General features: G+C 50.5%; 1 protein-coding gene across 1 annotated transcript in view; it reads right to left on the bottom strand.

The window, feature by feature from the left end:
- The window catches only part of ZNF185 (zinc finger protein 185 with LIM domain), a 53,836-nt gene that overhangs the window by 21,661 nt on the left and 6,288 nt on the right, over window positions 1-25,887 (bottom strand). Inside the window, exons 8-17 of the mRNA XM_028138174.2 lie at window positions 25,569-25,652; window positions 25,216-25,257; window positions 23,766-23,849; window positions 23,246-23,335; window positions 17,027-17,113; window positions 11,880-11,984; window positions 10,803-10,901; window positions 8,508-8,603; window positions 7,548-7,637; window positions 1,093-1,290 (exon numbers count right to left, since the gene is read on the bottom strand). Coding sequence (XP_027993975.2) covers window positions 1,093-1,290; window positions 7,548-7,637; window positions 8,508-8,603; window positions 10,803-10,901; window positions 11,880-11,984; window positions 17,027-17,113; window positions 23,246-23,335; window positions 23,766-23,849; window positions 25,216-25,257; window positions 25,569-25,652 — 975 coding nt within the window. The remainder of the gene's footprint in view (window positions 1-1,092; window positions 1,291-7,547; window positions 7,638-8,507; window positions 8,604-10,802; window positions 10,902-11,879; window positions 11,985-17,026; window positions 17,114-23,245; window positions 23,336-23,765; window positions 23,850-25,215; window positions 25,258-25,568; window positions 25,653-25,887) is intronic.

Here is a 25,887-nt window from a genome sequence, read left to right as displayed (position 1 = left end):
AAATGGTGTAGGAAGCCAAATGATATGGCAGGAAGTTCAAAGGTGTTTGAGCAGTAATTTTGGTCTAGGCTCCTACAGGGCTTGGGGCCAAAGACAAGAAAAGGAGTCAAAAACAAGTTGGATATTCTTAAATAAGAAAACCTTTTATTTAATAGAACAGTCTGGCCGTAAAAAAAAAAAAAAGCCTCATATCACACTAACTATGGAATCTCTACAGTATAAGAACCTCAGTACCATGAGGATGGATGAAAATTTTTATTTTATCCCTACAAGAGAAGCCACAAGTACCATCTACTGTCTCCTGGGGTTGTAAGAGTCTCAGCTCTCCCCATTTCTGTCTTGTGTGAGAAACCATTCACTTGGTTTGGAAGTGGTAAGAGCTTTCAATTGCTCTTTCTGAAATCTCTAAGCAATATAAACTCACTGCATCTTAACAATCTGTCAACATTTTTGTAAGCTGTATAGGTTATGAGGTGTAGGGGCCAGCATTTCAGATGCTGTCAGGAGATCACTGATTTGAACACTTCAACCCATACCACATGGTCACCTCCAGTCACAGTCATACTTGTCCTCTCACTGACACACCAACACATTGCCAATCACAATACCACTGCCACCCTCAATGCCACTGTCACCCTCTCTAATGCCTGCTTACTCATGCTCTTTCTTGCACTCTCACTGCTTCATCCTGTTACTTTCTCTCACTCACTACCATCCCCCTGTCAACACACAAATAGCCTTCACCCTACTTTGGACCTCCAACATGAAGTGCATGTATACTGTACCTCTCTATGCTGCTTCTACCGATAGTTCACACTTTAAGTATTAGCCAGGGCTTCTTATCTCTGAGGACAGATACCCCTCCCACAACAGGCCTCATCCTAGCTCCTTGCACCACAGGAAGCCCCCTTACACTGCTCCATGCCCAGGGAGTCACCATTCTAACTCCACACTGGGCACAAGGATGAGCATCTGAGCGTGTGATATACCAGGCACTGGCATGAATGTGGGGTGAAAGCAGGCTACACCTGGGTCATGGAGCCTGACAAAATTCCAGCTTGGGCAGGAAGACCAGCATAGCGTTACCCTTACCTGCTGGCCTGGGTCTTCAAGTCCATTAACTGCTGGGGTCTTCTGGGGCTGCTCTGATGCTCTGGAGTATTGGGGTCTTCAGGCTGCTGGGTAGGTGCAGCTGGGTCTCCATGGCCACCTCTGGGGGCTGCAGGCTTCTCCTGCCAGGACTCTCCCAGCTTGATGACCACATTCTTCTCCTCAAAACCAGCCAAGGAGCTGAAAAAAAATGAGTGCCCTTATGGAGTAAATATTGTGGGACTAGTCCTTGCTCACCCAATGCACACTGATGTCACCTTCTGTGGACATAGCAGGCTTCTCTCCTTGAAAGTGGGGCAGAGGGGAGCCCAGCATGGCCTCCATATTGGGGAGAAGCCTGTATCCTCCTCAGGAGGACCCCAGCACTACTACTCCCTTTCTACAAAGGCCATCCCCACATGTACTAGCCTGAGCCTTTTATGCTTTTGCCACACCCCGAATTCAACTGTCCCAGGCATTGAGCTCTTTGGGAGGTCTTCCTTCTTCTCTTGCCTCACATCACACCAACACTTGCACCTTCCATCACCATCCCCATCCTAAGGTGCTTCCACGGGCTTTGTTTTCTCAGCTGGTACCTCCTCCAGAACCTCTATCCTGAGTGATGGCGCTGCTACCTGGTGGCCTCCAGTGCCAAAAGTGTCATATGCCCACTAGGCCAAAGGCAAAGACTAAGTCAGGTTATTGAGAGCATGAGCCCAGCATTCCATAAAATGAAAACGTAGTTCACTATCACCTTGATTCTGGCTCACTCTGAACCCAAACCTCCCAAAATTAGCAGTCTGCCTTCAATTGATGGTGGGGTTACCTGAGGACAAGAGGACAATACCACTAGCTACCTACAGCCCTAGGACTCTTATGAAAGTTAATCCCATAGTAGGCAGGGTCCCTACCTTCAAGCTAGAATGACAGGGAGCAATGACCATACTTTTTGAAGAGTATGCCCTGAAAGCAAAGGACTATTCAGCCTCAGGTGGAGGGAACCAAAGTACCCCATCAGGAACAAACCAAATACCACCTCCATCTGTACCTGGAAGATCTGTAGGCAAGTGAGTACTGTGCCTTTCTATGCTGCTTCTACCAATGGTCTGTTGTAGCCCAGCCAGATACCAAAAATGGTCTGCTTACATAATACTAATCTTTTAGCCAGCAGTATTCCATGATACATCCACTTCACTTTTGTCTGTGACATACATGCTTGAGCCAAAGATAAACTTGGAAGGCCTAAAGAGTTTATCTCCTAACTCTGGGAGCCCTGACCTAGCTTTACCATGGATTTAATCAGTCTTGTTCCATCCCACATCCTCTATAGAATCATGGTAATAGATGTCCTCACCAAGTTTGTGAATAAAGCCAAGATTCTCTGCAAAGAGCAATTTGAGGGTCTGCTGTAATACAGGGACAAGTGGGTGAATAAGTCTCCTTCACCCTTAGCCTCAGAGAGGAGTCACTACAGTTATAGGAGGTATAACCCATCTGGCCCATAAAAAGAAAATCTTAGTAAAAATGTCACAGGAAGCCTTGCTGAGCAATGTAATAGCCTAGAGGTCTTCCAGGCCCATAATGAATTATCTGCAAGTCAAGCGTTTAGAAATAGGCAAGGTAATACTTCTGGTTGTAACTAGATCAAAGATCTAGTAGTCTAATACAGATACTGCCAATTTTTGACACAGTAACACTCTGCATAGAAGAGAACGCCCCTTTCCCCTATTGTACCACCTCCAATAGACTCTGCCACTGGTTAACAACCATTGTCCATAGTGAATAATTGTGCTTAGCTTAAAGTTCACCTGTTCTTCATGCAGAAATATCATAAACCTGCAATGCCCAGATTGCAATATAACAAAGAGGAAAATAGCTTATGTTTTAGATGTAAAGCCTAAAAATAAAAGTTTAGTGGGGCCCTGGCCAGTGTCACTCAGTTGGATGGACATCATCCCATGCAACAAAAGGTTGCCAGTTGGATTCCCTGTCAGGGCACATGCCCGGTTGCAGGCTTAATTCCCAATGTGAGGCATGCAGGAAGCAGCTGATTGATGATTCTTTCATCATTGCTGTTTCCCTCTATCTCTCTCCCCCCCCCCTCCTTTCTAAAAAACCAATAAAATACTTTTTAAAAACTCAGTAGGGGGAATATGAGCTACTCTGTATTAAGTTAAATCATGCCAATAAAGCTGGTAAAGGGCAGCAGAGGCCAACTTTCTGAGTGTTCTTTATTACAATGGAAGGAAGTATTCTTCTGAGGTTGATTTATTTAGCTTTAAGTTTTTATAAACTTTGTGGCAGGAAATGCTTTATACATTCAAATCCATTTAACCCTCACAACAACCCTGTGTGATAGGAACTATTATTATGTCTATTCTGCAGGTGAGGAAACTGGAGCACAGCGTTGATGAGCAAGATACCCAAGGCCACAAAGTGACAGAGCTTAGATTGCTCTTAATCACTGTGCCCTATCACCTCTTCCTGTACCTGTGATGAAGTAGGGCCAAAGTTAGAATAGAGCAGAATTCCTCAAGTTTTGGACAATTCCATTGCCCTGCAGAATCTCCCCGCCCACCCCACCCCATCAGCCTTCCTCACCAAACTCTTGGAAACTAAGGCCCTCCCTAAGGAATCCCAAAGCAGGTAGGTCCGCCGGGGGATCCCTTGCAGGGTCAATGGTCCAGCTGCCCTCCCCACATGTCCACAGTCCCTGTCCACCGACAGCTCTGAAGACTAGGGTCCAGTGTCACGGATGACTGACTCCAGGGCACCCTGCCAAATAGGATCAGGCCGCAGGAGCCCCTTTTGGCTCCTCGCGGGCACCCACCTCCCTTCCTCTCTCCCGCCTCCATATGGACTGCGGCAGTAGAAGGGGCTTCAACTCTAAGGACATTGGGAAGCTGGGTTCACCAGGCCAGCGGGGAAAGGGCAGTGGGAGACCCGGAAGACTAGACCCATCTATGATCCTCGCGCGCCATCTGGCGGTCAGCGCGGGCACAGCCGCAAGAGAGAAGCACCCCGGAGGCCACTCTAGCCCCGGGCAACCATTTCGCTTTGTGGACAATCGCATTTCCCAATATGCACTGAGACCAGAACTTGCCACTGCAGGAAATGGCGGCCCGCGCAGGCTTACAAACGCTGGGAGGTGGTGCACACGCCAGGCACATGCGCGCGCACGCACGCAGACGCTCAGTGTACGCTGGAGCTCAGGGTATGCACACACATGCGCACATTGGATGGTCTCACGCTGGGGCACAGGCGCTTGCTCTCTGGGCGCAGGCGCACGCACGCACCGCACTCACGCACTGCACGCACGCACGCACGCACGCCAAGCTCAGGCGCAGACGTGCAAGCTGGGGGAGGAGGAGCGCAGGCGCACGCACGCACCGCACGCACGCACCGCACGCACGCACCGCACGCACGCACGCACGCACGCACGCACCGCACGCACGCACGCACCGCACGCACGCACGCACCGCACGCACCGCACGCACGCACGCACGCACGCACGCACGCCAGGCTCCAGAGCAGACAAGCAAGCTGGGGGCTGGGGGGGGGGGCGCGGCGCACGCGCAAACGCAGGCCTGTCACGGAGGGGCTGGGGGCTGGGGGCTGGGGGCTGGGGGGGGGGGGGGGGGGGAAGATCCGCAGGCGCAGGCGCAAGGGAATGCACGGCTAGGGTAGGTGTGCACTCCAGGAGCAGGTGCAGGCATGGTTGCTGGGGTGAAGGAGCAGGCGCATGTAGGCAGACTGGGCGCAGGTGCAAACGCAGGCTCCTACGTGGGTGGAGGGGCGGGGCCCACAGGCGCAGGCTCGCACGCGGTGGGGGGGTTGTGTGGCACAGGTGCAGGCTCACACAGGAAGGTCTCATGCATGACTAAACGCAAAATGCAAAAGCACACCCATGCTCACATCTTCTGCACTCCCTGCCCAGACCCTTGGAAGAGTGTTAGCTTCCCTCTGTGTCCACTCTTTTTTTCTTCCCAATTCAGAATCTCCTGGCTCCCCATAGAGATCGTGAAAGCTCTAGAACCGTTGTCAACTTCACCACTATTAACGGTTTGTATTGAATAACCGTGTGTGGGCTGCTCTGTGCATTGTAGGACTTTAAACAGCATCCCTGGTCTCCACCCACTATTTGCCAGTATCACCCTCTTGCCAGCTGTGAGAATCCACAGAATCTGCAGAAGCTGCCAAGTGACCCCTAGCGGGTAGGGAGGTATGGGGAGATTCCCCAGGTTCATAACCACTGCCCTACAACAATGGTTCTCATCTAGACTGAACATGAGAGAAAAAAACTGGGAGCTTTTAAAAAGATTGATGATGGAGTCCCACCTCAGAACAATTAAATCTAATCTCTGTGTAGAGCTCAGGAAGATTTATGTTTTAAAAACACATCCTTAGTGAGCCCTAGCCGGTTTGGCTTAGTGGATAGAGCATCGGCCTGCGGACCGAAGGGTCCCGGGTTCGATTCTGGTCAAGGGCATGTACCTCAGTTGCAGGCTCCTTCCCGGCCTGGGCCCTGGTCAGGGCTTGTGTAGGAGGCAACCAATCCATGTGTTTGTCACATCGATATTTCTCTCTGTCTTTCCCTCTCTCTTCCAAAAATATCCTCAGGTGAGGATAAATAAATAAGTAAATATAAAATACTGCCTGAGTGATTCTCAATTGCAGCCAGAATTGTGAAACACTGTATTCAAGAAAGTTTGTATTGACTTTGCAAAGTTTTATACATCAGAAGAAAGTAGTTCTCAGACTGGACTCTAGAGTTAGCCATATCTGAGCTCTGTTCCTACTCTGCTCCTCACAGGAGCTCTCTGTTTCTTCCACTATTAAACTACATCAGAAGCCAGATCCTTACCCAGGTTTGGGAAATTGTAGGTGAGATCATGTATACAGAATGATTTACATGTTAACCAGCTAAGAATTACTGGTTCTGGGCTTTGACTCCCAAGAAAATATTTTAAAAACTATATTTTTAAAGTCCCCCCGCCCCCCGAGGTTTTTCTTAGAGCCTCTTACATTGGGACTCAGCTCTGCCACTTGCAAGCCCTTGGACAAATCACAAACTCTCTATGCCTCTGTTTCCCCATCTTATCCATTTCACAGGGTTGCTGGGAATATTGTAAAGCAACTAGCAAAGCACACTATAGGTGTCAGTTACTGTTTTCACCCTATTAATCGTCAGTGCAATTTGCAACAAAAAAAGTCACCTAATAAGGCCTCATACCTTAGAGATCCCTTGCCTAGCCCACCCCCAGAATCCCAGTTTCACTGGAGGTCACAAAAGTAAAGAAGTAATGCAATGTGGCGTGAGAGTACAAATATGCATTCGCCTTTTAAAACACCTAAATTAGACCATGTTCCTCTTTGGCTTAAACTTGAAATAAGATCCAACCTCTTCATCATGGCTTACTAAGGCCCTGCTCCATTTATGGACCCCTCACTGGTCAGGATCCAGCCACTCTATGCTTTGGATCATGCTGAGCACGTTCCCACTACAGGGTTTTCAGGTTTGTAGTTCTCTATATACAGCTCTTTTGTCCTTTCTCTTCCTACAGTTAGTTCCTTCTCCTCCTCAGAGGAGCTCCCCTGAGTTACCTCTATCTCTCTGCCCATCTAAGCAGTAGCCCTCCTCATTGCCATCACTCTATCTCAGCACCCTGGATAATTCTTGGAGAGCACTGTTCTTCCTAGGAGGCACAGAGAACTGGGTTCCAAGCCTTTGTTCTTCATTATAATTAGGGGGAAATCTCACAGGATTGTGGGGAGGACTGTACGTGACACTGTGAGCAGTGGGCTGTGTACCAAGTATATGCCCAAAAGTTAAGTAAGTGTTGCAATCTTTTACAATATCTGGTATTGAAGGCTAATCATCCCAGGCCTACCTCAAAAAATATCCTGTTTCACCATTCCCCTTCCAGAGCTCTCAGTGCCAGTCATACTCAGCTACATACAGTGTCCAGGAAACACCGGGTTGATTGGAGTCCTTTGTACACACTGTTCCCTTGGCTCAGAGGACTCCTATTCATCTTTTAAGATTCAGCTCAAATGCTGCTTTCCCCATGAAGCCACCATGCCTGCTCCCCTTCCCCTGCTCCAGCATGAGATGTTCCTGTCTGGACCAGGCTTTGCCCTCCATCATCCATGTCTGATTTGTCTGTGCGCTTCAGCCTCCAGCGCAGGGCAGTTGTTGTCCAAGTGGTTGCCGACTGAAAGAGTGGGTGACTTTCTGATTATGGAGGACTTCCTGGCTAAAGACAATGCAGTGTAGCAGAAGGCTTCACAGACCCAGAGGCAGAGGCCAGGGGGTTTCAGCTGGGGCTTCAGCCTCTGCCATGTGCCTTGGGCCAGCTCATAGACCTTGCTGGCCTCACTTTCCATCCAAAGGCTAATGCAAACCTGAGCTATCTCTCTCCACCACAAAAGCTCAGCTCTGTTGGCTGGTGCCTTACCCCTTCAAATTTGCCTTCATGTCCTCCAGGTCTGCTGGGCTGTTGCTCTTCCTGTTAGTTGGTACAGCAGAAGCCAAAGTAGCATCGGAGCTGAGGGAGGAAGCACACAGGCCCACTGAGGCCTCAGACCAAAGGAGAATGGGGGCCCAGGCCTTTCCCTTCCCAGCTGCCTTCTCACAGGAAAGGTGATGCCTGTATTTGTCAGTCATGGGTGGCCTCTCAATCCTGCCATTAGTGTGGCACAGATGCCACTGTGAGCCCTGGCTGTCGCCTTAGCACCTGAGTTCAAGACAAAGCACTACCCCTGACTAGTGTGGGAGTCCCTGAGGAAGTCTCCTGATTTGGGATTCCCATGTCCTTGTCTGACCTATACCTCTTGGGAGTCCAGAAAGATTGTCCCTTGCTAAGTGCTCCACACACCCACAGAAAAATGGCTACTCCCACTGGTAGATTGGTAGATGAAATAGTGTAGAAGCTTACAGCCTGGCAAGACACAGCCTCTTCCCATTGTACTTTCATGTCCCTGGGGCCATGGTGCCCTCCACAGCTGCCTCCTTCCATATGCTCCCTGGGATTCCTCCCCCTAGCCCTCCTTGCTGGTCCAGGCTGCAGTACCTACAGGAGAGGTCCACTGAGACTTCCTATTAGGGTCTCTTCCTAAGCTCTGCCTCCTGATGCACCCCTTCTACTACCTCACCTTAAGCCCCTATGGGTAGGTGCTGGGCTGTCTGGGTCTCCTGACTTATCATTTGTCCTCCTGCCCCCACTGTCCCTGGTACCTGTGTTGAGCTGCATGTCAGGGACCCTCCCAACCTTCCATCTCCTGTGGTGATCACCTGATAGGAGGGTAGCATGGAGCTAAGAAGTGTGAGGGGTACTCTGGGGCACTGGAGTTGAGGCTGAACCCTGAAGGCTATGTCTGGCAATGGGAATGGTCACCAGATAGTCACCCACCCTTACCTGGTGACCACTAGTCCAGGTTTGCGAGCATGAGAGTTGGCACCATGCATATCATCATCATCCAGGAGAGGCGTGAAGCCAGCAGCTGAGCATACCCTGTGGAAGGAGGTCAAGCTCAGTCTGGGTTCAGGACTTTGTGTCTGTATGTCTACTCTCTCCTGAGAGGGTGGCTTCTGACCCTGACAGATGAACTAAGAAGCTGCTCAAATGGATGTTCAGGGAACAATACTCATATCTCACAGCTGCCTGCCACCAGGGCAGTGAAGCCTAGTGGTTACGTGTCCTTGGAGGCACCTTGCCCAAATTCAAATAACAGCTTTGTTACCTCCCAGCTATATGACCTTGGATATATCATCTGACCTCTTTGGGCCTTAGTTTTATCTTCAATGAAATGCGGATAATAATTGTGTCTGCCTCACAAATTTTCTGAGAAGAGTAAATGAGTTAATACATGCCAGGTACTTAGAATAATGCCTGGGCCCTAGCATGTGCTAAAGTGATCCTATTATTAATACTGAGCTCTGTGGCCATTTACATTCCATCTGTATCCATAAACTTGATACAGATTGAGTGGGTGCTCTATAACCCGGCCTTCCCACAGGTTGGCCACATTCTCTGTCTTTCAGGCAAACTGACTCTCACAGCACACCAAGCAGTCACAGCTCACAGGGCATCTTATCACCTATGCAAGATTGCACCCTTCATTTATGTAGCACACTTACTAAGAGTTCCTGGTATTTGTTCCTAAACCTGCTCATGCCAGTTGTATTTGCAACCATAATCACTAAATTAGTAAGTAAACTAATGAGAAACAATCTTTTCTTTAGAAAGACAGTAAAGGCAAGTTTCTTAAAAATCAATATAGGCAAGACAATGTAAAAAGACTGGGTTAAAAATAATGGAAATCTAGAAGATTCTCCAGCTTATTTTGAAAGGTACCTTGAGGTTTGGCTTCATTTTAATGAAACTGAAAGCAGAAAGCAAAATCTTCATTTTGTGAGGGTGTGGAAGCAAGAAGGATGATATGGATGAACATTCAAAAATGAAGCAGCTAAGAACCAGACACAATCACATTGGCCCGGAAATCTTCCATGACAGCCACTGGCCAATTGAGTCAATCTGCATGACTTGCTGGCCAGCACACAGTGATGCAGGCTGCAGGTGTTGGCTCTTTGCACAGTCCCCACAAGTGGCGGCTCAGAGAACTGAGGCCCCAGCCCAGCGGCCTTTCCTGGCACTTGCTGAGGCACAGTGGTCAGACTGTCCCCTTCCCATGTTGGCTAGGGCTCCTGGACTTGGAAGCCGGGACTCTGGGTCCAAACATCAGTTGCAAACTATTCAAGTTAGTGAAGGCAGAGGGCCCCCAATGGGTTCAGGGAAACAGGGGCATCTGAGAAAGCACTGGAGAAAGCAGTAGGCAGAATCTCCCCCTTGGGATGCCTTCCAAGGCCTGACTGCCCTAGGCAGGGTGCTAGTGAGCAGCGTGCAGTCAGGCTCTCTGCAGACACTGGCTTTGCCAATCCTCTCTGGCCATCTCCTGAACCATAAAGGTTCTAGCACAGCTTGGAGCTGAATGATTGGTGCCAACATCTGCATACCTAACCTTTGTCAACTAGGATGACTCACACTTGATTTGGACCTACCTGGGAACAGATGGGACCTTGTTACTCCCCAAATCACCTGAGAAAGTGGTCCCTGACCCTCCCCAGGTCCAACAACTTAGGGCCCAGTTGGACATGCTTGTCTCCTAGCTAGTCTCACTGTGGAAGCTGTTTTTTCCTCTAATTGAAGCTCAGTGCAGAGCTGGCCAAGGGATGAGAGTAGGGCAGGAAAAGGAGGTTTGGGGTCTTTTGGTAGGGAAGGGAGAAAGCAGCTTCTAGTTTGTTCTTAGAGCTTAGCCAATAAGCAAGAAGGTACCAATTCATCCATCATTTGGTCATTTGTCAGTTTGTCCCTTCACTCATTCTCTTCACGTTCATTCTATCCACCCAGTGCCCACTCAGGCAGTGCTAGACCTCCCGTTGTAAGTGGGCTCTTGTGTGTGCTTTGGAGGAGCTTGAGAGCCAGTAGCAGAGGGGATGAAGAGGAGGAATTTTCAAGCACAGGGATTCCCAGAAGTGGAAATCCCAGGGACAAAGGATGTGGTGGTGGCTGAAGTGTTGGAGATGGGAGATGCAGTAGGGAAATGACCAGTGTTCCACCCCCAATAAGTTTTAGCTGCTTGACCCTGGCCTGTCACCAGGGACATGAGAGAATCAACAACTCTGGGCCACCTGCCTCCCCTGGGTAGCTCACCCTCCTCTCCCAGAGCTGATGTCTGCTCCAGCCAAGCCTTCAGGTGGGGAGCCTGTGGCTCTGGATCCCACGTTGCCATCCCTTGACTGTGCACTTGACCTGTTGTGGAAAGAGAAGCATTTGCTGACTCTTGATTGGATTTTGATCTAATCTAACTCAGATGTCCTGAGAAGTGGGTCTCAGGGACCAGAACCTTGGGCCCTGGGCTGCCATCCTGCACAGCTCCAACTTAAATCAAATCAATATCAGCAAGTATTTCTGCTTTTCTTCCAAACCTTTTGGCTAGGAGGAGGAGTGGAGCCAAGAAACTCAGGAGGAGGGTGGCACAATGCATGTGGGAGGGTGGGGGTTGGACAATGGCTAACAGAACAAGGCATAGAAATTTGGAGCCACTTATAATTAAAACCATAGATCCCAAGTCAGAGACAAATCTCCCCCACCCATTCTGGGTCCCCTTCCCTCATTCCCATGGCTAAGTCCCAGCTAACGGTGTGGGCCTCCATACTGAGAAGATGGTGGGCTCTTATCCACTAGTAGCCACCAGCTGCCTGCTGAGTATATGCCCAACTCTCAGTACATCAACACTGGCTTCCCCTGATTAGTGGGATGGTAGTAAAACTATCCCCTCTGGACTCATCCCTTCTGGACTCATCATTACTCATCATGCCTCATCATGCCTCCACCTCCCATCCTTGCCTCCTTTGTGCACAGGTCATTCTGGAAGTCCCTTCTAGATGCTTTGCTTGGGCCCATACATCCTTTGGTCACTGACTATCCCATACTGACAGCCTGGCGGCCTTGCTTGCCCTGGCAATTGGCAGGGATGCTTTCAGTGGAGTAAAAGCACAGTGAGGTTGGGCCAAGTGTGGAGTGGGGGTGGCCTGGCTTGAAGTTTGTCTTCCTGTGCAACTGGTTTCCTGAGGAGCTTTCCCCTCTCCAAGCCTCATGTATTCCTTCATTCATTCTTCCCACAGATAGTAACAGTGAACGCAGTGAGTAGGACAGTTCTAGTCCCAGCTCCAACCATGGACCTTGGACTGGGGCTCATGTGGTCTCTATGTCCCTCCACTAAGTTACCTTTCAGAGTCTGGATTGGGGCCCTTAAAGGCCTCCTCACCAGCCAAATCTCTCTTGGGTTCTCTGGGACTGAGGGCGTCCCTGTCTTTGGAATCTGGGGAAGACCTATAGAGGAAAGAAACATAAGTTAACCACCCAGAAGCCACCCACACTCAAGTGGAGGCAGTTACCTCATCTCCAAATGCCAGCTGTCTCCAAGGAGCTTAAAACCTGATATTGTAGGATTGGCCAATTCTCAAAATCTCATCTATACATATAAAGAGGTAATATGCTAATTGTCCATTACGGTGTCCCAGTAATGACCAATTTGCATAATGACAGACCAGCAGGAGGTTGCACATGCAGCAGGGGGTGGGCAGTCGGAGCCAAGTTCCTGGGAGTCTGAGGAGATTGACTGACAGGAGCCTGGACTGCAAAGAAGGAAGAGGAAGCGGCCACAGGGAGCTCTTCCAATCCCCCTGCACGGACACCCTATCCCAGCCCCCGCACCCCCGGGGGGATGGATGAACACCCTACCCCAGCCAATTGTACTCCCAGGGGATGGGGAGCCTGACTGGATGGGGAGAAGACCCAGCCTTGGGGGTAGCTGCAGCCCACACCTCCGACTCCTGATCTCTTCCCCCACCACCCCCACCAGAGGCGCCCACAATAATAGCAAGCTGGCGACCACCCATCAGCACCCCAGAGGCACCTGGGGCCCACAGCCCATCACTGCCGGGCCCCCTCTACTGGGGCCAGGCACTCCTCTCCTCCCTACAACTCCAGACCCAGGTGGAGGCAGGCCTGAGCGGCCCCCCAGGGTCAGACCCTTCCTCCCAACAGCAGCAGTGCTGTCTCCGCAGAGGAAGTGTGCTGAACTTTGCTGGGGGCTCACCCTCCTAGCCCACCTGGCTCCACCCTGGCCCAGCCCCCACCCCACTCCAGGAGATTGGAGCCCCACCCTGAGCAGGTACAGCTTCGAAACAGCCAAGTACAATTTAAAGAGTGGCACCAAGTGGGAAGGTTTGACAGTTACTCCCCTTTCAGCCTTGCTGCCCCCCTAGGGCCCCCCTAACACCCCACCCCCCACTAGTGCCTCCAGGGACGACCACCGCTATAGGTCTGCTGGCCAGAGCCCACCCCTCTGAGGCCTGCGGAACCCTCTGCAAAGCTTCCATAGCTACAGTCCCAGGAAACAGTCATGCCCTCCTCCCCTGATCAGCACCTGCTACCTGTGAAGGTACTCATGAGCTTAAAAATAATAATCCCTTCCCATTTAGACATCACTTACATGATGAAACATTTCTAGGTTTATTAGCTCAGAACCTCCTCATGAAAACCCAGTGAGGTAGGCGGAGAAGAGATTACAATTACCATGGTATATGCGTATGTATTCAGAAATGAAGCTCAGAGAGGAAAAGTGTCAAGCCCACTGGTTCCCAAGGTGCAGCACATGCCCCACGGCGGGGGGGGGGGGACAATTTGATTTTAAGTGGGGGCAATTCGAGAATGAGTTAACAGTGAATTTTTTGCATTTCTTATGGTTCTAGGGGGCCTCATCTACAGCGTATCCTACATAATAAAAGGCTAATATGCAAATGACCGAATGGTGGAATGACCAGTCACTATGATGCGTGCTGACCACCAGGGGGCAGACACTCAACACAGGCGCTGCCCCCTGGTGGTCAGTGTGTTCCCACAGGGGGAGCGCCACTCAGCCAGAAGCCAGGCTCATGGTTGGCGAGCATAGGGGCAGTGGTGGGAGCCTCTCCCACGTCACTGGCAATGCTAAGGATGTCTGGCTGACAGCTTAGGCCCACTAAGCCATCAGTGGGACATCTCCCCAGGGCTCCCGGACTGTGAGAGGGCACAAGCCAGGCTGAGGGGACCCCCCCCAAGTGCACGAATTTCACGCACCGGGCCTCTAGTTACTAATAACTACTTTTGATTGAGGGCTAGACCATGACTTTGCATGCATTAACTCTCCACATTTACCCCAGGAGAGAGGCACTGTTATTATCCATGTCCACTTTCCAAATGAGAAAAATGAGGCACAGAGAGCCTGGGTGAATTGTCCCAAGTTCCACAGGTAATAAGGGGAAGAGCCAGGAATTGAACCCAAGCAGTATGACTTCAGAGTCCTAGATTATAATCATCTGTGGTGTAAGACTAATCCTAACCTTCTAATTCAACCTCCTTCTGTTCTCTCTGAGGTCATCAGGGAGCCCCATGGTGTCACACCCAATAGAGATACTCCATTCAGGACTACTGACCCAGTGGGACATTTTCACTTTCTCTCCTCTGTCCATCCATCATGATTCTGTGACATTCTATCTCTTTTGCCACACCTTCCAAGTCTCCTTTTCCTTTTTCTTTTTGGACCCTTAAACATTGGTGTTTCCACTGTTCACCTCCTTGGCCACCTCCTCTGCCTCTCTTTGCTTGTTCCCACCTGTCCTCTGTGCTCCTAACCCATACCCCCACTGGACCTCCAGAAGCTAACACTGAACCCGGCCAGATCTGACTACTGTCCCCCAGCTGCTGCCCTCAGGAGGGATGACCAGGCAGCTGCCTCCTCCACACTATGGTCTGTGCTCATCTTGCCAGCCCCTCTCTCCTGGATTCCTTTGATATTGTAACCCATGTAGACATCAACATTGAGCCCCATTATATTAACTCTCATCTGTCTGCATATAATATGGAAATATCTTGAGCCCTAACTTCTCTCCAGAACCTCAGCCACAAACCCTCAAATTCCTCCTAGTAATATGCATTTGGATGCCTACAAATAATCTCACTCAAAAAAATACTAAGCATTTATATCACCCTTCCCCTTGGTTCTCACTAATGTAGTGAGTTGTGGATCAAAAGGTGCAGGCTGGGAGTCAGGTAGCCTGGGTGGGTGTCCTTCACTGTGTGGTGACCCTTCAGGATCTGTTTCCTGACCTGTAAAGTGGACATAGTGACTGTACCTACTTGGGGCAAGGCAGGGCTTGGAGAATTCTAGCTTTCCTTTTTCTAACTTGATTCTCCTGCTGGAAAGTGGGAGAGGAGCTCTTAATGGGCTGTTGTAGCTTGGCCACTCCCAGACCAGGTGTCAGAGGCCTTATGGATTCTTTGGAGGCAGCCTGGCTCCCTCCTGCATTTCTAGGGGTCACTTTGCTCCTGTTTCTCAGAGACTGGTCACCTTCGAAAAACCAATGAAGTAGCTTCCAGAGTTGCCTTATTAAAGACATTGTCACAGTGGGTGATTCTCCATCATTCCAGTAACAAACAGGTATGCATTCCTGTCCTGGACCATGCCCTGTGCTGGGGCTCAAAGAAAATGAAGTTGCTGCCCTCCAGGTACTCAGGGCTCTTGGGCAAACTGATCCATGAGAGGACAACTCTGTGGATGATTCTCTGGTGGAGGTATGAACACAGCACTGTGAGAGCTCAGTGGGGAAAGCCCCTCTTAGACACTGCCTCAGAAAGAAATTCTAGGAGTGAGGTTCCCCGAGCAGGGAGGGCATCTAAGATGGGACTGAAGAATGCAGAGGAGAAAGGGCATCCCAGTCAGAGCCTACAGTCTGCAAAGAGGAATAGTGGGGGGACACATGGAGGCCTGGGAGACTGAAGTGGATGGCCCAGGGAGGGAGACTATGAGGGGAGCTTGGGAAGAGGGTGAAGGGAAGGCCAGGCAAGGTATCGAATTCAGGCTGCAGAGCCTAAATGGGGAACCCATTGTACAGTTTTCCCCAATGGGCTGGCATGACTATTACTGCCTTTAGGAATGTTGCTTAGTTAGAGATGTGGAGGAGGATCTGAAAACAAGGCCCTAAAAGACGGTTACAGATAGCTGGGTGAGTGATGGTGTCCTGCACCCAGGGGAGGGCAGTAAGGACAGGAATATCTCTAAAATAGAATGTACAGGCTCCGCTGGCATGGCTCAGTGGTTGAGCGTCCACCTATGAACCAGGAGGTCATGGTTTCATTCCTAGTCATGGTATATGCCTGGGTTGTGGGCTTGATCCCTGGTGGGGGGTGTGCAGGAGGCAGCCAATTAATGACTCTCTCTCATCAGTGATGTTTCTATCCCTGTCTCCCTAACTCTTCCTCTCTGAAATCAATACAAATACATATTTTTAAAAAATAGAATGGACAGGACTCAGTTACTGACTGGGGCAGAGCTGTAGAGGAGGAGTTAAGGAGGAGAGTAAAGGGACCTAGAGATTCATCAGGACTCATCTTTGATGTCACTTCCTCCTGGAAGCCTTTTCTAACCACCCCCATACCCATGCTGGTGAGATGCCCCTGCCCAGAGCTCACAGTGCCTCAGGGATTATCTTGGGCACACACTCTGGCTTCCCTCCCCAAACTCCAGGCTTTATAAGGCAGGGTCCCTCTCTTAAGCATCATGGCTGCCTCTCAGGCCCTGGCATTGGGTCAGATGTTCAGCATGGGCTCAATAATCACTAGTTGGGTAAATAGCTAAATGAATAAGAGGAGGGAGAGAGAGAGAGAGAGAGAGAGAGAGAGAGAGAGAGAGAGAGAGAGCTGAAAAGAGGCCTGATCAGATCTCCTCTTGCCCAGCCCCCAACCCCTGAAATCCTGCCTGCCTGTTAACTGTCCATTTGCCCACTCCCCCAGGGCAGGGGCTGGGCCTGCTATGCTCTCTTCTGGTTGTGGCCCCTGTTCCTTGTCCTCCCCAGCACTGGACATGGTGGCATCATGGGCTGTCAAAGCTGAGCCAGGAACTCCACCCGATTCCCGGTGGCTCCACTCACACAGGCAGTTCAACTGCTCCAGTGATCTCATGGCACTTCGCAGACCCCGTGTCCCCACCAAGCACACCTGGCCTGTCTCGTGTTCAGGGCTCAGCAGGGCAGAGACACCACAGCTGGTTCATGTCTACATCTGCTTCCCCCACCAGGCAAACAGTCAGCACCTTCGTCCAGGGCTTCTGCTGGGACTCTGCTGGGTCCCCAGAGTGGAGCCTGGCCTCCCACAGACAAAGTACTTGCTCCTCAATAGTTGTGGAGTAAAAGAATGAGATGGGGGCAGAGAACCCAGGTCGACCATGTCTCCCACCAACCAGACTCCAGGCCTCATCATTTGCCTGCTGGTTCTTCTGGCCCCATCTCTAAAATGGTGTGGAAGGAGCCCGGACAACAGCAGGGTCCCCGTACCTCATTCCTTCCAGGTCTGGGGCCACCAGGCGGAGTCCTGCCCCGGGTGTCATGATCTGCAGACGGACAATTTCCTCACCTCTTGCACTGTAGCCAAAGGAGAGAGCCATAGAGTTGCTGGTAAGAAAAGTCTCCCCATCTGTTCTGGGCATCCAAGGGCATTCTCCCTCGGCAGCCTCCTGGCTAGTGCAGTTGGACACCCAGACCCATTGTCAACCCCCACCCCTTGGCTCCTGTTTTGCCTTGAATCTTCTTGGTGCTGCAACTGAGCTTGGTCCACTGATATCCAGGCCCCAGAGGAAGGGAAGTGAAGGACCCCTTCACCAGTCTTCTACCCTCAAGTCCAACCCCCTTCAGGCACAGAGAGGGGCCATTTGGGTGGAAATAGAAGCACCCAGTCTCAACACCCCATCTGTAGCTGCCACAATGAATCCGGCCTATGGCCTGACTAGAGTGTCCAAAGAGGCTGTTTGTGAGGCCAGTAGGAATTCTGAGTTCATGAGCTAATGTGGACTGATGATTAATAAGATGCCCAGGAAACCTACAAACCAAATTTAAAGTGAGAGCCAGTTGGGGAGGGATAGTGGAGACTGAGAGATGAAGGGAAGTGACCAGGCCTGTGAATCCACAGAGGATCTAACATTCTCAGTGCTCACTGGTTCCCTTTGAGGGTTCCTGTGCTCAGAGCCAGGGGCAACCAAAGGCACACATCCCTTCAAGTCCAATGTATTTTGGGGGGCCCATTGCAGGGCCTGACACCCAGCAGCCTCAGGCCATAGTGATGGCCAGGGCTGGAGAGAACCTAGAACTCCCTGCCTTTGTGGGGGTACCCTTCACCCCGAATCACACCTATTCACATCCATTCCTTCCTTTGGTTGCCCCTGGACACTGGGGTACAGATGGGGGTGAGCCCCATGCCTGCCCTGATGAAGCCCCCAGTCCAGCAGGAGGGAGATGTGGAAGAGGGAGGTGGAAGCTGGCAAATACCTTAAATTCTGAGGTCACATATGGTGCAGCAAAGGAAATGAGGGGAGTGAGAGGTTTGACATGATCAGACTGCCACTTTAGAGAGGCCACTCCAGGGTCTCCAGGAGGATGAGGGATCGGAGGAGTCAGGAAAGAGGGTGACCCTGGGTGTTGACCCTGACATCTGGCTCCAACCTAGACTGAGAGTTCATGGAGGGCCAGCTCAGGGTCAGTGGGTTGTTCATCTCTGTCCTTCCTGGGGACAATGGAGATGACCAGAGTGAAATGGCAGGGCTGCCAAGGACAGGGCCTCTCCCCGCATGAAAACCAGGAGGGGCCCAGGAGAAGACAGCTCTGATCTCTGCCTGTCTCCTCCCATGACAATGATGATGACAGCATAAAGACCCTGACCGCTGCCCTACTTTGCCCCATCTAAGGCACATGGTGCCAGGGAGCAGGGACACGTTCCACTTGGGAATGTCACAGGCAAGTAAAAAATACTTTCTCACTGGTATTTCTTGTTATGCCAGAGAGGGAATAGAAAGAAAGTGTTGCCTGAGCCTGCCCAAGCTGGCATCTCTCCCTCAACACCTTTTTCCTTCGTCATCCCCCTGAGCAATTGCTTTTTAAAGACCTAGGTCAAATGGGAGCCCTTCTAGAGGGGCTGTTATGGGTTGCATTGCATGCCCCCAAGAGATGTATTGAAGTCCTAACCCTTGGTATCTGTGACCCAGTTTGGAAATGGGTCATTGCAGATGTAATTAGTTAAGATAAATTCATGCTCCCATATGGTGGGTCCTAACTCAATATGACTGGTGTCTTTATAAAAAGGGGACATTTAGACACAAGAACACACAGGAAAGATAGCCACGTAAAGGCAGAGGCAGAGATTGGGGTGATGCACCTGCATGCTAGGAAGCACCAAGGATTGCTGACAACACCCTAAGAGAATATTCTAGAACAATTCTCCCCCAGCACCTCTGGAGGGAGCATACAGACCTGCCCACATCTTGTATTGGTATTTCAAGTCTCTCGAATTGTGAGGATAAATCTCTGTTGTTCAATCCACTCACTTTCTAACACCTTGTCATGGCAGCTGGAGCAAATTCATACAAGAGCCTTCCAACCTCTCCTCGCCTGCAGCACTAGACAAGCCCCGCCACCTCCTCAGACACTCAACCACAGATGGCTCTAGTCCAATCTGAAGTTCTCAGTTAGGCTAAGAGCTGCTGAAGGTCAGGAACACTCACCCAGTGCAGCCCCAGCTGCCCATGGGAACACGACTGACAGTGGCCTGTGCCAAAGAGTGTGCAACTCATCAGCTAAAAGATGGAGAAGGGCAGGGGAGGGAGGAGGGAGTACAGGTTTCGCCAGCTATCGAAAATATAGTGTTCTTGCTGAAACTGGTTTGGCTCAGTGGATAGAGCGTCGGCCTGCGGACTGAAAGGTCCCAGGTTCGATTCCGGTCAGGGGCATGTACATTGGTTGCGGGCACATCCCCGGTGGGGGGTGTGCAGGAGGCAGCTGGTCGATGTTTCTCTCTCATCGATGTTTCTAGCTCTCTATCCCTCTCCCTTCCTCTCTGTGAAAAATCAATAAAATATACTTAAAAAAAAAAGAAAGAAAATACAGTGTTCCTGTAAAACCTTTCAGAAGCTGAAATGGTGTAAAGGGAAGAGGCAATGAGCTGAATGCTATTTTTTCTTTTTGCCTTTTTTTTTCTTCATAAAAGCAAAAATCCTCTTCAGATTTCTTTTGGTTAGCGAAACAGATACTAATGTAGGTCTTTTGGCTCTTTTGCAAAGCAAAGTGGCAGAAGGCAAACTTTGGAAAACCCTGAGATACCTGTACCTCCTTCTCCAGAGCCCACAGCCGCATTTTCCTCAGGGGCCAGTAGGTGGCGATATTAGCATCTTTCGTTATTTGAAGAAGGGCCTTGCAAATTAGCAAGTCTCTAGTGGGAGCGTCTGACAATACCAGCACCCAGGCACTACACAAAGGACTTTACAAGCTTTATCCTATTTAGTACTTGGGACAGCATTGGGGGGGTAGCTTTCACAGCTTCCTATTTTACACATGAAGAAGCTGAGGCACAGAGAGGTAAAGTCACTCAAGGTCACACAGCTAGGAAGGGGCAATGCCAGGGTTTTGCCTTATACTGGAGGCTGTGCTCTTACTCACTGCTTCCCAGCTACTCTACCAGGCAGCATGCTGGGGCACAGACTGCAGGCTCTGCCCTGGTTAGGTGAGGCATAATGCCAAGGAAGCTTGAACAGTGTGCTATAACAGGGCAGCAGCCAGGCCTGGCAGCCCTCAGGCCAGTCAGTGTCTCTGGGAGAAGGTATCCAAATGAGCTCAGTTTATAATGTGGGCAGGAATTATCCGACAGCAAGAAAAACTAGATTAACTCAAGAAACTAGGCCCGGGGTGCATGGAGGGAGGGCCCCTTCAATGTGTGAGCAGCGTGTGTGTTGGGGAGGTGGATGTAGACACTGGAGCTGAGGGGCCTTTGGGACATCCAGGCAGGTCTGGGGTCTGGAGCAAGATTGGAATTCCAATGGAAGGAAAGAGACAGCTGGAGAGCCCTGAGGACACAGCCTGTGGGCATCTTTGTGTGGCAATTCCCATCCCAAACTTTCAGACCTCCTTGAAGACAGGAAAGGGTTTGACACCTAAGATAGGGGCACTCCTCCTGGTTGGCCTGATGCATGAGATGAGGAGCTGACCTTCAGACTTCAGCCAAAGGGGACAGAACAGGGTTAGGCTTGTGAAGGGGGCGGCCTCAAGAGGACCATGCCTGGGAATAAGGCTGTGATATTCTTCTACCCCACTCTGCCATACACCAGCTTCTTCTGAGGTGCTGCAGGACCCAGGGTATGGTGAGTCACTGTTCCCCATGGGACTTGGGATTCTTTTCGTTTTCATTCTTTTTTTAAAATATGTGTGTGTTTTTTTATTGATTTCAGAGAGAGGAAGGGAGAGGAAGAGAGAGAGAGAAACATCAATGATGAGAGAGAATCATTGATCGGCTGCCTTCTGCACATCCCCTACTGGGGATTGAGGCTGCAACCCGGGCACAAGCCCTGAATGGGAATTGAATCAGTGACCTCTTGGTTCATGGGTCAATGCTCAACCACTGAGCCACACCGGCCAGACAGGGCTAGGATTCTTGAAGGGAATAGCCAGGCAGATAGGAGCTGGGCTTGAGAGACTGATGATGGCTGCCTGGGCCAGTTCAGGGCCTGACTGGGTCAGGTCAGAGAGGAAGGCTGCCTAGGACTGGCCAGCAGCTCACCTGGATGCTGCCTGGTAGGGACTAGATATTTGATGATGGCAGAATCTGAGGAAAGCAGCACCATGAGAACCATCATGCCTGCCTGACCAGTCATCCTTCCAGGAGGAGGGTGACTTGTCTTGAGATACCTCTGGTGTCTGGAACATTCCATAATCTGGTTCTAGTTCTGTATCCTGGGGCTTTACAGGCAAGTTTTATCTGAGATAGCCCACCTCCAGAACTGGGAGACAATACACTTCTGTTGTTTGAGCCACAACCTGGGGTAGTTTGTTATGGCAGCTACCTTGCTATGACAGCCAGATAATGGATATTAGACATCTAAAGGAATTTTCTGGAATAGATGTCAAAATATCTTTCAAATCTATAATATAGTACAACTGAATTCTCCTCCTCTATTCTGTTTTTAAAAGCATATAAAACCATTCATTGCTTTTTTTAAAAAGATAGAAATAAGGAAAATCAGAGCTATGCACTGCTTTGGGCTGAATTGTGTGCCCTTTTAAATTTGTATGTTGAAGTCCTAATCCCCAGGACCTCAGAATGTGCCTGTATTTGGAGATAAGATCTTTTAAGAGGTGATTAAGGTAAAATAAGGTCATTGAGGTGGGCTGTAATCCAACCTGTCTGGTGTCCTTATAATAAGAGGAGATCAGGACACAGACATGCACAGAGGGATGACTATGTGAGGATACAGTGAGAAGACAGCCCTAGCTGGTTTGGCTCAGTGGATAGAGTGTTGGCCAGCCCACAGACCAAAGGGTCCCAGTTTTGATTCTGGTCAAAGGCACATAGTTCAGTTGCAGGCTTGATCCCAGACCCTGGTCAGGGTGCATGTGGGAGGCAACCAATGGATGTGTTTCTCTCACGTCAATCTCTCTCTCTCTCTCTCTCTCTCTCTCTCTCTCTCTCGCTCTCGCTCTCGCTCTCTCTCTTTCCCTCCGTCCGTCTGTCCCTCCCTCTCTCTCTAAAAATCAATGGGAAAATACCCTTGGGTGAGAAATAACAAAAATATAAATAAAGATAAATAAAAATAAAAGCCAAGGAGAAAGCCCTCAGAAGGATCCAACCCTGTCAACACCTGGATCTCAGACTCCCCACCTCCAGAATTGGGAGACAATATAGTTATTTGATTTGCCCAGTTTGTGGTACTTGGTTATAGCAGCTCTAGCAACCTAAGACAGCTCCCATATCCTATCAGTCACCAAGTTCCATTATTGATTGCTACTTTTTGAAGAATTCCCAAATATTTCCACTTGTTCAAAAGTTCCTATGGACAAAAGTTCAGACAAACAGGGAAGATCAAAAGAGGGACTGAATGAAGAGAAGAGGCTTTCTGGCAGAGAAGCCCCTGTGGCCACCTCCTCCCCTCCCCTTCCAGCCCCAGCCCAGCAGAGAAGGTCTGCAGCATTGCTCTCCACCACCAGTGCTGTGGCAGGTGATCTGTCTTTCTCCTGGCACTGAGGAGATGACCCTGAGGATTGTGGACACAAACAAATGGTTGAGGGGCTTGAGTTGGGGAGGGGAGTGGGGCTTGAAGTGGCATTATGAGAGCTGGAACAGTCCCTGGAGTCCCCAAAAATGACCTGTAGGGATAGGTGCTCTGCCCCTCTGGCCTCAGGGTCTTCCAGGGGTGCCACAGAGGCACAGCTTTTAGCAGACCTGGATTTGGGCAGAGCTGCCAATCCAGGCAGATGCTTTAAACAGCAGCAACAATAGGGCGCTCTCAACAGGACTTCGCAGGATTTAGCACAAAGTACAAGGAGGTATTGAATGCTCTTCATCCGCAGACAAGAGAGAACCATTATCTGCTTGGACACTCAGGGCTCAGAAATCAGGGCAAATCAGGGCCCTGCCTAGAGTGAGATCACCAATGCTCGGCCTGCTCCTGCCTTGTCACCCCACTGCCAGATCCTCCCATCTGACCAGCTTACAGGCCAGAGCCAGCTCACAACACCCACCTGGGCTCCAGGCTCCCGGCAGGGCTTGGCAGACTTGGCATGCGCTCAATCCAAATTGCCCGAGACACTTTGGCTCGGCCTCCATCCGCACTGGCAAAAAAGGCATCTGTGAGCGGTGCTGGGGACTGTGGAGCCTCCTTCCCCAGCAGGAGCGGGAGGACAGGGTTGGCAGGTTGAACTTGGCCAACTTTTAGGAGAGCCGGGAACAAACCTGAGAATGGCAGGGTTGGCGCCCCGGTGGCGGACCCGCTCCAACCCCGTGACACAGATAACCACTAAACAGACAAGAGTTCAGTGCTCTCTTCCTGGAGGCCAGGCTGTTTTGCCTCTTTCAGCCCTAGGACATCTAGCCAGATAGGCTCTCACTGATTTCCGTGCCCCATCCTGTCACTGGGCACGTGAGGACACTGACTCTGAAGCTCGGCATGGAGGTGACCTGGCAGAGGTTCCACAGTGACTGAGTGGCAGGCAGGCCTGGCAGCCACCAGCCCCAGGCAGAGATGGGTGAGTGATTGATTACCTGCTGGAGCCAGGAGGAGATCTTGTCAGAGCACGTGGGTCCTGCCTCTTCTCAGAAGGCCCGTCCTCCTCCACCACCTCCACCCTTTGGGCAAGAAGAGAAACAGATGCACCACCTGCTCAGCTGCACCTGAAGGACATGCTTTCTTTCAGTGGAGTCAATGGCCATAAGGTGGCTCAAGCTGGGGGCTCAGCGACTCCACCTTGGGATAAGAACAGCATACTATGTGGAACAGTGTCCCTCCAAAATTCGTCTGCCTGGAACCTGTGAATGTGACATCATTTGGAAATAGGCTCTTTGCAGATGTAATCATGGTTAGATTAGGTCATGCTGGAGTAGAGTGCTCCCTAAACCCAATAGTTGGTGTCCTTATTAGAAGAGGTGAATTTGCATACAGACACAGCAGAGACTGGAGTGATGCATCCACAAACCAAGGATGCACCAAGTGTTGCTTTAGCTTCAGAAGCAAAGAGGCCTGGGACAGTTTCTCCCTCAGAGCCTCCAGAAGGAACCAACCTTGCTAACAACTTCATCTTGAGCTTCTAGCCTCCAGAACTAGGAAACAAAACATTTCTGGTGTTTATGCCACACAGCTTGTGGTACTTTGTTACAGCAGCCCCAGGAACCTAATACAGCCATCAAGAGCACATCACCCTTGGCTGGCTGCATTCCCATCAGCCTTTCTGGTCTTCCAACATAGCAAAATGTTTCCACCTCTGGACTTCTACCTGGAACACTTGGTGTGCTGGCTTCTCTTTGTTTTTATTTTTTTATTCCTCAGCTTATTATGAAGGTCTTCCGTGTCTACCCAATAGAATATCCCTAAAATTCAACTTTCCAGAAGTTTCTTCCTTGGCCTCCCCAAATATTCTCCTCTCTCAGAAGATGTCCTTTTCACCTAATGGTGACACCCCTCCCTCACTCAGCTGGAGTATCCTGATCATTCCTTGTTAAACCGTTTTCACCCTTTAGGGCCTATCTCCAATGTTATGGTCACTTCCAAAGGCCTGACCAACCAGGTAGGGATTCCCAATAACAAGCCTCTGGACTCCTTCCCTGTGATGGCTCCTGTGTGGGCATTGTCCAGCCTGTCCCTGGTCAGATTGGAGGACCAGCGAACAAATCCTATGTACTCCCATAGCTACTTATGCTTCAAAACCCCAGAGGCCCTTGAAATACTATGGGTCAGAGGCCCAGCCCTATTAGCTACTGGCAAATGGGAGTGTCCAGCCACACAGAACTGGATGCCAGGGCCATATGTGCCACCACAGCCATTCAGGTGCTCACCTGGCCTCCAGACAGAAGCCACCAGCCCGTTACAACAACCCCTGCTCAGGGACAGTGGCCTCGCTGTATCCAATGACCCTCTCCCCACACTACACTGTTGCTAAAAGGAAGCCTCCTCCATGGCCAGCGACAGACCTCTAAGGCTTCCCTTGCTTACACTTACCTCTTCGCAATGAATGGGGCCTGCAATTCTTGAACAGGGCTTCTGGAAAGGAGATAGAAAGGTTATGTGTTGGGAAGAATCCTGGAGTAGACAGGTGACATCATGACCACTCTGCCCCAGAGTGTCCTGGGCTTCTCTCCCATTCCTAGCACCTTGTCTGTCCTGATGGAAGCAGCCAGATCCCTCAGTTTTCCAGAAAGTACATCTGAGAATCTCAGAAGGTCCAGCTAAGAGGGCCCACTCATCCCACCCTTCACTAGGCAGAGGAATAGCAAAGCCCTGAAGGGACAGAAACTGTTCTAAAGCATGGAGCTTGATGGTGGCTGAGTTGTGTCTCTTACTGTGCAACTCACCCTGTACTCTTCTTGGCCGCTGACAGGACGTAGGAGCGCTCCCGGGGAGCTGTCTTCCTCACCACACTACTTGCAGCTTCTGACCTGCAGTGGCAAGGGGGCATCTGGTAGACAGGTACTCAGGATGGCTTGGACCACCACAGCAAGGCAAGGGATCAAAGCCAGCTTAGCACCTGCTCTGAGGACCACTCAGTGGAAAGTAAAGACCAAGGGAAGGGAAACCCTTGTTTATCAAGCAATGGATGCTACCAATCCACATTGGATCATTCCTTACACCCCAGGAAGTTGGGTGCTAGTATCACCCATGATTTACGGATGA

Source organism: Eptesicus fuscus, chromosome 1, assembly GCF_027574615.1.
Source record: "Eptesicus fuscus isolate TK198812 chromosome 1, DD_ASM_mEF_20220401, whole genome shotgun sequence".
NCBI classification, from domain to species: domain Eukaryota; kingdom Metazoa; phylum Chordata; class Mammalia; order Chiroptera; family Vespertilionidae; genus Eptesicus; species Eptesicus fuscus.
This window is presented reverse-complemented; position numbering and strand designations above follow the sequence as displayed.